General features: G+C 46.0%; 1 protein-coding gene across 1 annotated transcript in view; it reads right to left on the bottom strand.

Moving 5' to 3' along the window:
- TfAP-2 (transcription factor AP-2) overlaps positions 1–13,700 on the bottom strand; it is a 153,117-nt gene extending 139,417 nt beyond the window's left edge. The window contains exons 1-2 of the mRNA XM_043430579.1: positions 13,674–13,700; positions 13,315–13,583 (exon numbers count right to left, since the gene is read on the bottom strand). Of these exons, the coding sequence (XP_043286514.1) occupies positions 13,315–13,350 (36 nt within the window). The 5' untranslated portion in view covers positions 13,351–13,583; positions 13,674–13,700. The remainder of the gene's footprint in view (positions 1–13,314; positions 13,584–13,673) is intronic.
- Positions 13,701–14,980: the final 1,280 nt, after the last annotated feature.

Here is a 14,980-nt window from a genome sequence, read left to right as displayed (position 1 = left end):
CTGACCGATGAACAGCCAGCGAGCCACGTGAGCCCATTCGTCCTGAGTGCTCTTCGCTTAGCCAAACACATGTACGCGCGCACACGCGTATGAAACTCGAGTGGCGAAGAGGCCGATTTGACACGTGTGTTCAACGCCAAACTAAAATCATGATACTGTATCATTAACGAGAAAGAGAAGGAGCTTTTCACTTTTGTTCGAGCAAACGAGACCCCGCACAAACTGAGCGTGTGTTTGGAGTATCACTAGACTCTCGAGTGCGTTATACAATTGGGGGATGCAGATATACAATTGGGCGGCGTTAAGGGGGGGAGGGGGAAGAATCGTGGCGTTATTCATGCAACGAGGACACGAATAAACGAACGATTTTCCGCGATTGCATCAATAAAAAACATCCAACCACCATTGAAAAAACATGCGAATAGTTCTCTACAAAGAAAAATATTTGCGAATTTCGCATTCGAAGCTAAAATTGATGGAAAAACATCGTTGGATGATTGAAGAATCGAAATTTGTGTGGTCTCGTTGGAGTTTTCCGAAAATTTTGGACATTTCGCTGCGCTCGCGTTCGAGGGGCAAGCTTTTTCACGACTCTCGAGAAGGAGAAGGTCCTTGTGTGGTTTTCGGGTGTTAGAATTTGTTTTGCGTTTGTGAGAATCCAGGAGCGAAAATAAGGAGAAGAAAAATATACGGGAGCGTAAACATATACGTGGGTTTGAAGGAGGGCGAAAAGGACTCGCGCGGAAGATTCTCGTGGGCTTGGATCTTGGCTACTTCCGTTTTCCGGGATGCCCCGCGGGGTTGCCGATCCACGTGCCCAGCGTTTACGCCAGAGGCGGTTCGGAGCCAAAAATAACCAATAAGCGGCCAATAAAAGCCCTCCCCCCGGCCTCCTCCCCCTCGGCTCTTCTTCCTCCTGCTTTTTCACTCTCGTCGACTCTTGGCTTTATACATCCTCTGCTCGTTCTCTTTGGCCACCTCAACACGTTCGATTCTCCTCTCTCCCTCGCTCTCTTTCTCCTCGCGAGCCGCGGAGTAAAATTGCTACCGGTTAATTACAGGGCTGACCCTACGCCCTGTTACGGCCACGAGAGGGAGCAGGAAACCAGCATGAGCCCCACCGGAGCCTTCGGTATACAGCTTAATAGAATCGTCTCTTTTTTTACTTGTTACACTCTGCTTCCGATGAAAGGGCTAAGTACTGGATGGAGTGCAACGGGGCCTTAGGAGGCGCAAAAGTCATGAGGAACTCGTGTCGAAGTGAGTCTGCAACTCCGATTTTAGTTCGAATAAAAAAATCCTTTTGCTCGAGTCTTCGGATTTTGTTTTCCAACATTTACTCCAACGTTCGTCCGAAAATAACTCCGCTCTTCGTACATGTTCGAGGCGCAACAACGTAAGAGAATTCAATCAATAATGGCACCGGTGAGAAATGAGAGTTTACGTAATTGGAGGCCGCTGTGAGAGTTCGAAGGGAGAGTGAAGAGGATCGAGTGGTGAACGGAGGTCAGGAGCGCGAGGCTACGGGCGAGAGGTCGAACCCTCTCACGCCGAGTCATGTGTGCTCTCGCGGTATAGAATAAAACGGAAGGGAAGCGGGAGTCTCGCGCGATTTTCGAACGGAGGCTCTTACAGGAGTCGTGCGCTCGCCACGGGGGTCGTGGTACCCCGCGGGGTTTCAACTCCGACACCTTCTTTCTTCATCCTTCGTTTTCTCGCTCCCTGCTCTCTCTCTCTTTCTCGCTTACCTCTAGCCGCGAGCGGGCCCGGGCTTATAACGCTCCATGACGGATGTGCATACCGAATCACCGGCGCCTTTTATTCTCCTTCACTGCCTCTGCTTCTTTGATAGAGTTCTGTTTAGACTACCGATCTGTCACGCTCGTAAGATATTGGATTAGAAACGTGATGGGCCGAAAGAGCCGGGTGTCGTCACTCGCTCGCCGGAGACGAGAACTTTCTTCGGTTCGAATAAAAAATTATTGAAAAGGATTCACCGGATCGAAAAGTTGAGAAATTCGCGAATGTTTTTTTTCGTATTTATCATCGTTTTGCGATCGTTCTCTCGATCGGCGGTGTCCGCGTTGACAGTTGCTCGCGGAATGGCCGGGCGTCACCGCGCCAAACAATCTCTTGGCTTTGTCCGTCGACAAATTAATCCCCGTTCTTGATGAATTGATTTAAAAAATGGAGGAAAAAATTTATGCCGCATCCGACGTTCGTACAGGGCCTCGGAAGTCGTTTGATAGTATTCACGACGAGCTGCGAGGAGGACCGAGAGGGCGAACGAATCCGGGCGAGAGCACGAGAGAGCTCGCACACTAAAAACTCATTAGGCTAAAGATTTCGGCGTCGAGGTGGCTTTCGGGGTGGGAGACGAAGGTCCATGATTTATCGTGGATTGTCGTATAACGCGTATAAACTACCTGAACTCTCTTTTATATTATACTCCACGTTGCTCTCGCAGTCGTTAGATCGCGGGAGGTTATAAATTTGGCATCGCGCGCGTACGTGAAACTCGACAATTTCTTTTTTCTCTCTCTCTCATCTCCTCGGCTGATTGATCATCTCCCTTTCAATAGGCCGAATCATTTTTTTCAACTGCGCGGAGAAAAATGTTCAAGAGGCTTCCAAGGTACGAAGTCAGCTGGTGCCGCGGCTGGATTCTCCAGCGATATCGAGCAATATTTTCCGCACCAATGACCAAGAAGCTCTCATTACCGGCCCTTTCGACGAGAACAAAACACTCGAGAGGATTCTCCACGAGTGTGGATGCGAATCGCGCATAAAATATGGAAAAGGGATCGAAAAAAAAAAAATATGAAAAAACAAACAAACTACGCGAAGTGCAATAAAAGCGGTTGGAGAACGAAGATGCTGGTCGATATGGACGGTGCATCGCCGAGTGCATACGAGCTTATCTATGGGGAATAGAAGAGAAAAGAGAAAAAGAGATGAGCGACGAGGAGCGAGGAATCAAGGTGTATAGTCCGAAAATAATAAATCTCGGAAGCGAGCCAGTGTTGTGTTGTACGCTTTGGGATTATTAAAAGAGCGAGAACGAGCGATTGTAAAGTATAACAGGCTCGCCGTGTGTATATTAATATTCAAGTGTATAGACGCGCGCGAACACACGTGAAGAAAACCGTCCGGGGGAGGGGGCGGGGGGAGAAGAGAGAAGAAACAAAACACATTACCGTTTCTTAATGAAGCTGAGGAGGCTCATATATGAACGAAAAGGCGAACGAACGAGCGCAGCACAAAACGAAAAGATACTCGAAAAAGAAACGAACTGTATAACGGACGGACCGCGTCCCGACGTTCGTAACTAATTGGAGCCACGAGATATTAGACGAGGACGAGAGAGAAAAAACGAGAGAGACTGCTCGATGAAACGAAACAAAAGGGAGATAAGAAAAGAAAGGAATAAAAGAGAAATAGAACTCGAGACACCAAAATTGTACGCGCAACGGCTCAAAGCCTTTCGGAAGACTCGAAGTTACTCTCTGGACGTGTGTTCAAAAGGAAACGTCGCGTCGTGAATTTTTAAGCAACGAAAAAGTAAGGTCGAAAAGAGAGAAAAAGCTAGTGGAGAATTCACGTTAACGATGCGCAAGCGTTTGCTTGAAACAAACTTATCGAGTTACCGCTAAATTACCCAAAAACTTTGCACCGTCTTTTCAAACACTTTCGACTATAGTTTCGGCTGCGCCGTTACTCCCAGTTGGAAGAGCGACGCAGTGACGAAGAAATGATTCATCTTATTTGCCAAGATTCTATAATCGTCGGAAACAATCCAATCGAGCACGTCGACGTCGCTTAATTTCTTCAGATTCAGGTAAAATTTAACCCTCGTAATTTTAATACCAAAATACACCATCGAATTGTACGGAATTCAACGTTATTATTAGAGAAAATGTTTGATTGCACATTGTAGAGATATAATTAGACACAATTTTGCGGTCCTATTGGAAGCATTTCGAGCTAAATCTTGCACAGATAAACGATAATCTATCGAATGGATTATGAATATGAACGCGAGAGTATGCGGCGGGTAATACGTGAATTTATCTGGAAACTAATCGCGATCCAAAGAAAATTCCCAATGCGATAAATTGCGTGTTTGGCAAATACGCACGAGAGTTATCGCTCCCCCCTCCGCTGCTCTCTTCTCGCCTATCTCTTCACTTCTAATTCTCGCGTAAACCAACTCCCGCTCTGCTCTTAAACTTTTGCTCTAACTCGTAATTCGGTTCATAGAAAGCAGCGAATGTCAAAAAAAGCGAAGAGAGTAAGAGAGAGAGGCGAGAAGAGATAATAGAAAAGGGAGAACGAGAGAGAGAAAGCCAATTTGATGGAATAAAAAAGTAGATTACTGCGAAATTTGCAAGATGAATTACGCCGCTGGTTATATTTCGAGGTAATGACACACGCGCAGGAGCGCAGCTATTCTTGAATTTCGTGCACCACAATATCATTTCGTTCGGCAATGTTTTATAACCTTCCGGCTAATTTACGTTTCTCGGATGTTCTTTAATATTTGCCGGATATGCATGAACGGTGTGTGGATACAGTTTTATCGTCGTCTATTAAATAGTCATCAGTTCGATTAGCTCGAAGCGGTTTACGCTGGCACTTCATTGAAAGCATGAGCGTGCAAGCGATTCGCTCTCATTGAAAGTCTTTTTTCTGTCACTCGCTTTTTCACACCATTGCGTATGCCCGCTTCGAATTTCTCTATCAAATTTTCTACGCCGAGAGTCTTCTGCTGGGTTCTGGAGACTCGAACGCAGCCGGCTCTGATACGTGGCGATCGAAAAAGCGCATAAACATACATAGCCCGAGGGAGCGCGCGCGGGGAAGATAATTCGCAAAGTGTTTTTGGGGAGATCGACGAGGCTGTGTGTTTCGAGATCGCAGTGTTTTATCATTGTTTTCATTATGATTGTTATACGTTGAGAGAGAGAGAGAGTGAGAAAGGCTCGATCGAGAGCGGAAAGCCAGGCATTTTCGTGCGGGGATTGATGGGACTTTTTGATCCGATGCTTCATCGCGATAGTAAAGAAACGCGATGTGTCTCGCTTCGTGATGATGTTTTAATACCCATTTTTCGTACGCATCTTTGAAAAAGCACGAATAAAAGAAAGGGAAAAAAAGGCGACGAAGCAGTGAGGTCCTCTAGGGGACCAAGATTATAGGGATCTCGAGTAGCGACTAACGCTGTGATTAGCATCTTTTTATAATATCCACACGTACGCACACGCGTACGTGTATGTCTGTGTATGGACACATATTTTTGAAAATTGTATGGGTCCAGGGAGGAGAGGTTGCCGAGAGCCTGGAGACTCTCTTCGGGGTCGTATCATTATCGAATTATAATATACGACGCGGAAGATCGTAATCATTCTGAAAACTTTCGTCTACGAAAAACACGCCTACACGTTGCACTTTTACTCGCAATTTTTTTCATCCAAATATTTTTTCACCGACTCGGCGATGCTTTTTCGCTTTTTTACCTCATTTTTTCATTCGTCTTCTCGTACACTTTTTTATCAATGTTCCGGGACGGGGGAGCACAGAGGCTCGACCTCGCTTGCCACAAATCTGCCATCAACCCTCGAAGAAGCGAATCGAAATCCCTTCAGGATGTTCGGCCCCCGAAAATCGAAGTCGCAGGCTGTGTTTTTTTAGTCCCCGCGAGACTTTTCGGACTTTGGAGCCGAGAAAAAAGAGAGCCCGGCACACCGTGATGCTTTCACTTCACCACTTTAAAACGTGTATTCCTTCAATTTTCTAGTCGAGTAAGCTCCGCTTGAAGGACCCTTGTGGACCTGGCAAAGCGTGCACTATCCTCTTACACGATCTCGACTCTCCATCTCCGACACAGTCGCGCTCTCCCTTGCTCCGTCGTTCTCCAGCCTCGTCTGTTACCCTCATGAATACGCGTACGCAGACATCCATAAGAAGTTCTCAATCAGAACTCGAATGACGAATTTGCACGGTTCAGCATATAAAATCAATAAGGGATTTGAGCGAATGAGATTTCGATTGGTTCGACCTCGTTCCCGCGTCAAAACGGCGTATCCGAATAACTCGAACATTTTCACCGAGCCTTGTTTATGTGTGGAGAAAATGGAAGAATAATATTCGTCGAAAAAAACAACCGAGAGAGCTATCAGAGCAGATTGAAAGTGGAATAAATCGAAGGGCACTAAGGGCTGCGGAGGTCCGCGGCATCCGGAATAGAGCGCGCTTAATATAAATGGTTTTTCTATATTGCCTCTCGCGTCTGCGATCCACGCGTGTGTTTGAAGCCTCGTGAAAAAGAACGAGAGAGAAAGTGAGACGGTGAGAAAAAGGGAGAAAAAAATTGCTCTCTTTCTCTATTTCTGCGTGGCTCGACATGGACATGGGTTACCGGTTCATTTAAATAAGTTAAGGGTCTTGCCTCGCTCAGTGGCTTAGCGCGCCAGGTCCATTACAGCTGGCCAAAAGCGGCTAATTACCTGCCTGACGTGAGTTATAAACTCACCCCTTCTCTATCCCCTTTTTTCTCTTCAATTCTTTCCTCGGCGCGTTTCATTCTGCGATCCTCGCTTCCACCCGCACTTATGGAGAGAGACTCTTCCCGTCCTCCTCCGAGTCCCCCCTCCCCCCCCCCCCAACCCCTTTGAATATCTTTAACCCGATCCGGAATTTTTACAACGAGAAAACTGCCCAGACTCGGCATGTATATAGTCAGGCGAACGTGAATGCGAGGCGACTGAGAACCTTTGGATCCTTGCCACGAGATGCTCTGCTGGACCACCGTCGAAACGAGATGCTGCTCGGAACCCCCGAGATCTTGGGGATCTTCTAATAAGTGTCCAAACACTGGCGCGTCCCTTATTACGATCCAATCACTGCGATACGACTCTGAGTTCATTCGCGGTTGGAGAATATAATCGATTCTCAATCAGTCGATGTTGCAAGTTGCCATTGAATTTATGATCACTGCGATAAAATGGGATGCGCTTAAACTCAGTTAATCAAAGTTTCTATTTGGATTATCCGCTCGTTAATAATCAAATATTGATCGTGATTTTTCGGTGTGTGTTATTCCAAGGTTGAGAATCTCGGTTCACGTTTACCGTGAATACAAGTGTTTGAGTTGTCAAGTGCAAAGGATAATACGAGGGGCGAGAGCGTCCTGCTGCACAGCGAGGACTGAAGAACCTTGAAGGGCGCGATGCGGAGAGTCCTCGTCGAAAATCAAGCGACACGAGAGATTAAACTGTCATTCGTCACTGGATGCATCGGCGAATGCGGGCAGAAAGAAGCGGTTAGAAGTGACTGAGGCCGCGAGGCTGTTCGCGAACAGGTGCGGAGGAATGCGACTGACGCGGTTATAATTTTGTAATAAACGATTAACGGACGAATGGGGAGTCGCGCAACAGTCGTTTTCGATTCTTCAAGGCGTCCTCCCCTTGCCAATCTTTCGTTGTTTCTTGTTGTGATTATTTGTGCGGCCGGGGAATTAATCTAGTTTGTCATAACTGTGGGCGGGACGCTTCAAAGTGCCGCTAATGAGAAAAAGGTCTTTGCCGAGCCTCGCTCTTCTCTTTTCTCATTCAATGTTTTTTTCTTTACCTCCGGCTCTCGCTGGGCGTCTTTGTTGTTCCATCGCCTTATTATTTGTCAAAGACATCGGCGAAAATCTCTCCTTTGTTTCGGAATACGTGAGCCCGTGGAAGTGAGTAACGTTGGAGGATTTGTCAGGAATCATAATTTTCTGTTTGAACTCACAGCAGCCCCGCCTTTCAAAACTGTTTTCATTTTATTTGCCCGCATTTGCAGGAACCCATGGCAAGAACGACGAGCATGAGCAGAACGAAGGCGTGTAAACGTTCCGAACTATTTACCTTCATTTCCAGCTCGTTTTCAAACGATCCCCAATGGACTCGGAGTCACATATGAATAACTGAACGGAAGCCCGATCCGTAGCGACCCCTTGATATTCTATGCGGACGGAATAGCAAGTAGTTCCGGTTCAGCTTAGCGCGAAACTCTCCGAAGCGGCGACAGGTCAATCAAGAGGCTCGAAAGCCTGATGACCCAAGAGACCGGTAAGTGGTTCTCCGGATTATCTCCGTCACATGCTCCTGGCATGTATCCTCGTGAATTTGAGGACAAACTTGTCCCCACAAACGGATGGAACAGCCTCCCTCGCTCGCGAAGACCAACCGATCGGAGCATCCTCGGACCGCAGTGGCGTTTGAACGCGGTACGCGCACAACGAGAAGAGAAACGCCCTCGTTGGAAGGGCCACCATGAGAGAGAGAGAGAGAGAGAGAGAGAGAGAGAGAGAGCGCGCGGAGGGAGTCTATTTCATGGTTAATTTGTCTAACTCGATTTTACCGCACCACCACCATATTGGAAGGACCTGCATGACGAGGAGGACGCAAAGGATGAGAGAACCGTTCGAAAACCACGACCAACGTCTATCGCACCCCATTGATCGAGCCAACGGCCGACTGCATTTGGGGTCGAAGCTTCGAACCCTCCAAGGGACTTGGTAACTCGGGGATATGATATTTGAAACGCTGCTTTTGACTCTCCTCGAGCCCTGCGTTCACGTGACTCACGGACTAGAGTTTGTAAAAACGGTGTGAAAGATCGTTTGTGCACCGAGGGACCTTCTCGATTAATTGGAAATCAAATTCTGCATAAAATGATCCTTTGAAGCTCCGCTCATCCGGACGTCGAAGCGATCGACGCGCTCCGCAACCGCGTGAAAGCCAACCAGTACACTTTCTAGAAGATAAAATAAAAGCAGAAAAACTCATCTTTCTAGACGCAGCATCTCGCTGAAGCAGCTTTGGTCCAGCAACTTCCATCTTGTGAGAAGAAAAGTGGACTAAGCCACTCACCGGAGCATCTGTGTGCAAGCCTTTTTTGTCTCTCTCTCTCTTTCTTTCGTTTCTTGAGAGTCACTTCTTTGAGCGTTACCGGAGCTCTTTGTAAGCCTGGCCAGAGTCTGCGAGACGCTAACGAGAGGAAAGCACACTTTTACGTGCGTGTAGGTTAAATATAAATATACACGTTGGCAATGACAAACTATGACTAAGGGTGTCTTTGGAGAAAGAGCTACTAGGTGTACACGCGAATATGTACAACTTCAGGGTATCCGCGATGGGGGGAAGCGGGGAGGCTGGGGCAGGCGACTCTGTGCGATCTTCAAGGGAAAACTGGCACTCGTAGCAGCCTCTGTGTCGTCGAGTAAGCTAACTATAGGTGTGTGCTTGGAACTCGAAGCGATGCAGGACCCGGCGTGTCGCAACGTCTCGACGCCGCGTCTAGTTCACATGACAATATGTACACGCGAATATGTACAACTTCAGGGTATCCGCGATGGGGGGAAGCGGGGAGGCTGGGGCAGGCGACTCTGTGCGATCTTCAAGGGAAAACTGGCACTCGTAGCAGCCTCTGTGTCGTCGAGTAAGCTAACTATAGGTGTGTGCTTGGAACTCGAAGCGATGCAGGACCCGGCGTGTCGCAACGTCTCGACGCCGCGTCTAGTTCACATGACAAAGGCAGCCTGCTCGCGTCTTGCGCAAAAAAAGTCACGAAATAAAGGAAGAGAGGAAGAAGAAAATGTACATTCTGACAGAGCACAGAGGCTCGGAAAAAGATCGGAAAGACGGCTCGCAAAATCTCAAAAAAGTTGGAAGCAAATATTAGTTGAACACTGGACTAGTCATTATTTCTCTTTGTCAGCGGAAAAAAATACATCGCGACTGGTACATACCCGGTGGAAAAAAGAGCCCGCTGTGTCGTCTTTTTCAAGAGAAGAGAACAAAGAAGGGTGTCAAGCCCGCGAAGCTTCAACCTCGTACCCCCAACTCGTCCACCCTCCAATTCTTCCTCCTCTCTGCTCCAGCTTTTCGCCCGAACCACCCACATTCTTTCGTACACACCTTTCCATCCTCTACTGCCCCCTTTTTATCAACTTTTTATTCCTCTTTTATTGCGCAATGAAATACCAGATGGAGAGGAAATATCCGAGACACCTTCTGACTGATCAAGCTCCCTCGACCGACTGACGTCTCCTACCGGATGAATTCCGTCAGCTCCGTTTCTTCCCTCAGCCTCGTTGAGTTCTCGATTTAAAATACTCGTCTTTTACTCTTCGATAAAATATTCTATGAAAAAAATCCAATTTTTCATTTTTTTGTGGTGGTTTTTTAGTATCTCGATGCCCGAGTCAAAAATTTGTCTCGTTCCTCGGAATGCTGCAGTCGGAAATGCTCCGCTATTCTTCAACTGTCAATGAAGTGCAACTGCGCCAGGCTTTGGCTTTCAAGGGCAAAGTATTAACGTATGTGTGCGTGTTTTGGTGGTGTCGAGGCTCCTTCTCTCGTATTGGGAGGGATCTCGAGTGTAATGTTCCATTTTCAATAGACTCGTTGAAGGCGTGCGTACAGTAAATCTACCGGGGCACCCGGTCTCATTGTCATTCAGTTTAAACAACGGGTTAAATCATGGCTCGTGCCCACGATGGGGTCAGAGGCTTCATCATTTATTCAGAAACATGGTAAATGAGGTCGAGCCACGTTTCCCAACTGTAATCCATAGATCGTTCCACGATTTTTTCTCGTTTTACTTATCAACTATTTAACACGAACCGGGACAATGCCGGGCACTCGAGCCAACCCGGGGCACCCGGAATTCTGTGGGTTAAAAAAGCTTGGTAACGTTTTTTTCAGTTATTTTATCCATGCACTTGTCGATGAATCGAGCCCTTTGCGGAATGAAAATCGGGCACCTTGACCACCGCCTTCGTTAATTGACATGGCAGGAAATCAATTTTTTGTTTCCGCCTCTCCATTTGTCTTGGAAACCTCAAGACGAAATTTGAAAAATTCCAAAAATACTTTTCATCCTGATCCGAGTTATTTAGAAGCTTATAACAATTCGAGAACTCCAGTTATTTATTTATCTCCATTTCGTTAAAGCGGTCAAAAGAGAATCGATGAAGGGACACAAAGATATTGAAAATCTCTCATTGCGATTGAATAACCTTGGGGAAGCAACCCTTCGCAGTAACACGTCATCACGGTTATTTCAAACCAAAATGAAATTGAAACGCAATTTGTTCTCCCCTATAATTTTCCATTTGGTTCACGTCGGAGAGAGAAAGAACGAGGGAGCGAGAGAGAGAAGGAGAGGAATATGCGCGAGCATTCATCCGTCTGACTATTTCCCTTGCAAACCATCACGCGATTACACTAATTCGGATATCATTTATTTTTCGTTCACCCTTCCTCGCCAGCGAGCGGTGACGTTTCGTACCCTTTCAGACAACGATTTTCCAACCGACTGTGCGAGCGGGATGGAACATCAGCAGTAAGCAACTTTGAAGTACGTCGGAGTTTTTGATGTAGCCACCAACTGTTCTCCCTCTCATCGCTTCATGTGCCGTTGAATACACAATACGAGCGTGTGTATCAATCTACACTGTGCATACACAGATATACCCGAGCCTGTGTGAATCATGTATTAAGGGCTAAGAATGCAATGACAAATGACAAATTTAAGGGTTTCGCGATATCCCTGGCGCTTTGAAATTCCAAACGTTCAAAATCAATTAGCAGATCAATAATTAACTCGAGCCCTTTGAATAGCTACGAGAAAATCTCTAATCATCGAGAGCTCCTTTGAATTTTTTCTTTTTGAAATAACTCTAAGACGAGTGAGAGGAAAAAAACACAAAAAATCGATAATCAAAGGTTTTCAGCTTGCCACTTCGTGGAAAATAGTTTTTTTTTTTATACTTCTGGGACAATCACTCACGAGAATGATGCAGATTACAACTGAATTTGGTCCTCGTGGCAAAAGTTAATTTGTTTTTAGATATTTGTGGATTCGGAAGTAATTTTCGATAAAAATTTTTTCTTCATTTTGAATTTGTTCCCATTTTAGCATAATCTATGAGCACGTGAGCAAAATTTTAAAAATGAAACTCTGGAAACTGTGATCCAAACGACGATGAGGCCCTGCACAGTAAATATTATGAACAATGAGACGAGATAAAAACTTGTTTTTGCCACGATTCTCAACGACGATTGAGATCTTACCGCGGCAATATTATTTGGGACTAATGATTTTCGGAGCTCCCACGGCGGATGAGACGCCGACAAATTTGGTCTGTGAATGAGTTGCGGCAGGAGAGTATGATAATCCCTCGGACGAGTAGGATTTATCCGTGTACGTGTACGAGGCACGAGCGAGTGTCATTTCGTGTACGAGTGTATAGGCTCTCGTGTTTGCACCCCTTGTTATTCCAAGAGAAGACACGAACCGTCACTCAGGTCAGGGCACGTGACCGGATCATGCTTTATTGGAAAATGTGCAAATACTCTTTTGGTCGGGATGCCCACCTCGGCCTCTCGTATTTGTACGTAAGATTGAGAGGTCGTACGAGCCACTCGATTTATCGACGTTGCGCCCTCGTTGACTTTGAGCGCACATCAAAACGTTTCGTCGAAATGAAAATTCGTGAGAACACAAAGATTCGCGGCGCTCAGCTGTTAAGGGAACGGGTGGGGAAGATTTTTTTTTCCATCGAACTATGGGGCGCTTCACACTCGAACGTCCAACGACTCAGGTCCGAAAGGCTCTCGGTTGTCTCGGGGCGAGAGATTCGATTTCGTTGAATTTGGAGTAACTTCGTTTTGAGGGGAAACCGGAAGTTGGGAGGAAACCCAGTGCTTTGGGGAGATTTCCGGTCCCGCGTTCCGAGTCTCGAAAGCTTTCGTCACGCGGATTAGCGGGAAGGCTTTGCTGCTTTGGCCACCGAAAACTTCAAGTTGCCACACTTTCCGCTTTTTTTACAACGCCACAATCTTTTTTCGACTCCCCCATAAAAACGATCACTGAATCATGCTTAAAACGTGTATAAACGGTCCGAACGGTCTAACCGAATAACCGGCCGGGTGCGAATCTAGTTTCCGGCTATTTTTCTTCGCTTCGGTAACGAAGTTATTACTCCATTGAGTCTGAGCACGGCCGAGACGCTCGGGGAGGGTGAGTTTCACTCGCAACTTCATGGGTTTCGATCGGAAAATGAGGTAAACCGTAATTCGAGGAGCGGAGAGTCAATTTTAGTAAACATCGGCAGTGCTTCGCCAACGCGAATATTTCTTTAGTGCGCTTTCAAATGAAATTTCACGCAAAAAATATTGAAAATATTTCAATCGACGATGTTCCTTCCGGGAAGTTTTTCTATTTTATTTTTTTTTCTCTCCTATTTTTCATTCAACTTGCAAAACTTACCTGCCAGGCATTCGAGTCAAGGGCGAGATACGACATGTTGTTGTTGTTGTCGCCGATGGGGTTGATGTTCAGACAGTTGTTCGTTGGGCCCGCCGTGATTCCCGTTTCCCTCGAAGCTTTTCGGAGTCACAATTGCTTTTCCCCTTTTTTTTTAAACCTAACTTTGGCTCGCACTCGGTCCGAAATTAGTCTCACTCACGTACCGGATTTTAACATATTTGACGACGACATTTTAGACTCGCGAACGGGAGAGTCAGGCTCGAGAAAATCTGCAATTCGAGCGAAAAATTGGAGTCAGTAAATGTTATTATTTTTGGAATGTTTATTTAAATAATTAGAAAAAAAATCACGAAACGGACCCAATTTCGACGTTGTTTACGATTGATTAACGCGTAAAGGCGATCGAACTCAGTTTGGGTAGAAAAATAAGCGAAAATACATTGACGAAAACAATTTTAATGGAAAAAAGGTCGAGCAGGTGGCGATTTCTCGATCCCTGGAGCTCGACGTCAACGCGCGAGAGAGAGACAGGCCAAAAAAATAAAAGAAAAAAAGACCCAAAACTTCGTTAAGCAAAGTTAAATACGAGTCCCATGGGCTTGGGTCGAGCGAGGGTGTGAGAGAGTTCGAGCGTCGAGCCTCCGAATTAAATTCCAAAAAAAGTTTGTCAACTTTTGATATCGCGGTGGAAAGAAACGTTGAAGGAGGGGACAAAATTCATTTTCAGGTTTCTCTGCCATTCTTATCATCCCCAGCGACGTGAATTTTCGGCACAACAGAAACAAAGTTGAAAACAATTTGATGGAGCGATTAATTAAATGAATTCTTGGACACTCGTCGATTCTTTTCATTTATTTTGCCAAATTTCGTACGAAATTGAATGTTGTTTCGCAGCGAAAAGTATTGAATGAAATAAAAGTAGGAAGCAGGCACTGTAAAGGGGGGTTGAAAAAACGGGCCCCGAAGCCAGAGACATTGAAAACTTACCCTTAAATGGCACTAAGAGTTCCTGAGGCCTAAGAGGAGTCGATCAATGGCACGGTTTACGAGGACGAGAGCTTCGGGCGCTTCGTAAAACCCTCACTTATTTCTCGTTCCCTGTAGCACCGATATTCACCAGTTTAAAAAAATGTCCAACAAGAGCACTCAACCAAAATTGGCGCACGCAAAACGGGCCGCGGAAAATAAGGAAGCAAAAAAAACGAAAAAAAAAAATAACAAAGAAAACCTACGAGACAAAAATTCTTTAAGGAAAACAAAACGAAAAAGTTCACACTCGGGCACTGCTGATTTTCTTTTCAAATGAAAAAAATGGCAAACAGCCTCAGGCGGAATGCTCTACAAGGCGTAAAAGCGAAGTTTAGCGCTTTAGTCCAATCGTCGTAACGTTGCGCTCATACCCTGCTCGGATCTTATTTTCGTCTCACACGCAGTTGCCGCAACCCCAACAATGTTTCTCGCACTTTGATTCGTCTCCCGCACAATTATTCGTGCCCGTGAAATAGCGTCAGATAAAAAAAATCCACAAAATCTTCTCGCACTGTTTCTTTTTTTTTCGTGGGATCGCAACAGAAATCACAAGAATCGGGAGTGAAGAAAGCCGGAGGAATAATAACAGATGCGAGAATATTTTTCCACAGTTTTTGTCCCCTCCGAAAGAGAAGCG

This window comes from Venturia canescens, chromosome 10 (assembly GCF_019457755.1).
Source record: "Venturia canescens isolate UGA chromosome 10, ASM1945775v1, whole genome shotgun sequence".
Classification (NCBI taxonomy): domain Eukaryota; kingdom Metazoa; phylum Arthropoda; class Insecta; order Hymenoptera; family Ichneumonidae; genus Venturia; species Venturia canescens.
Note: the sequence above shows the minus strand (reverse complement) of the source record. Positions and strands in the feature narration are given on the sequence as shown.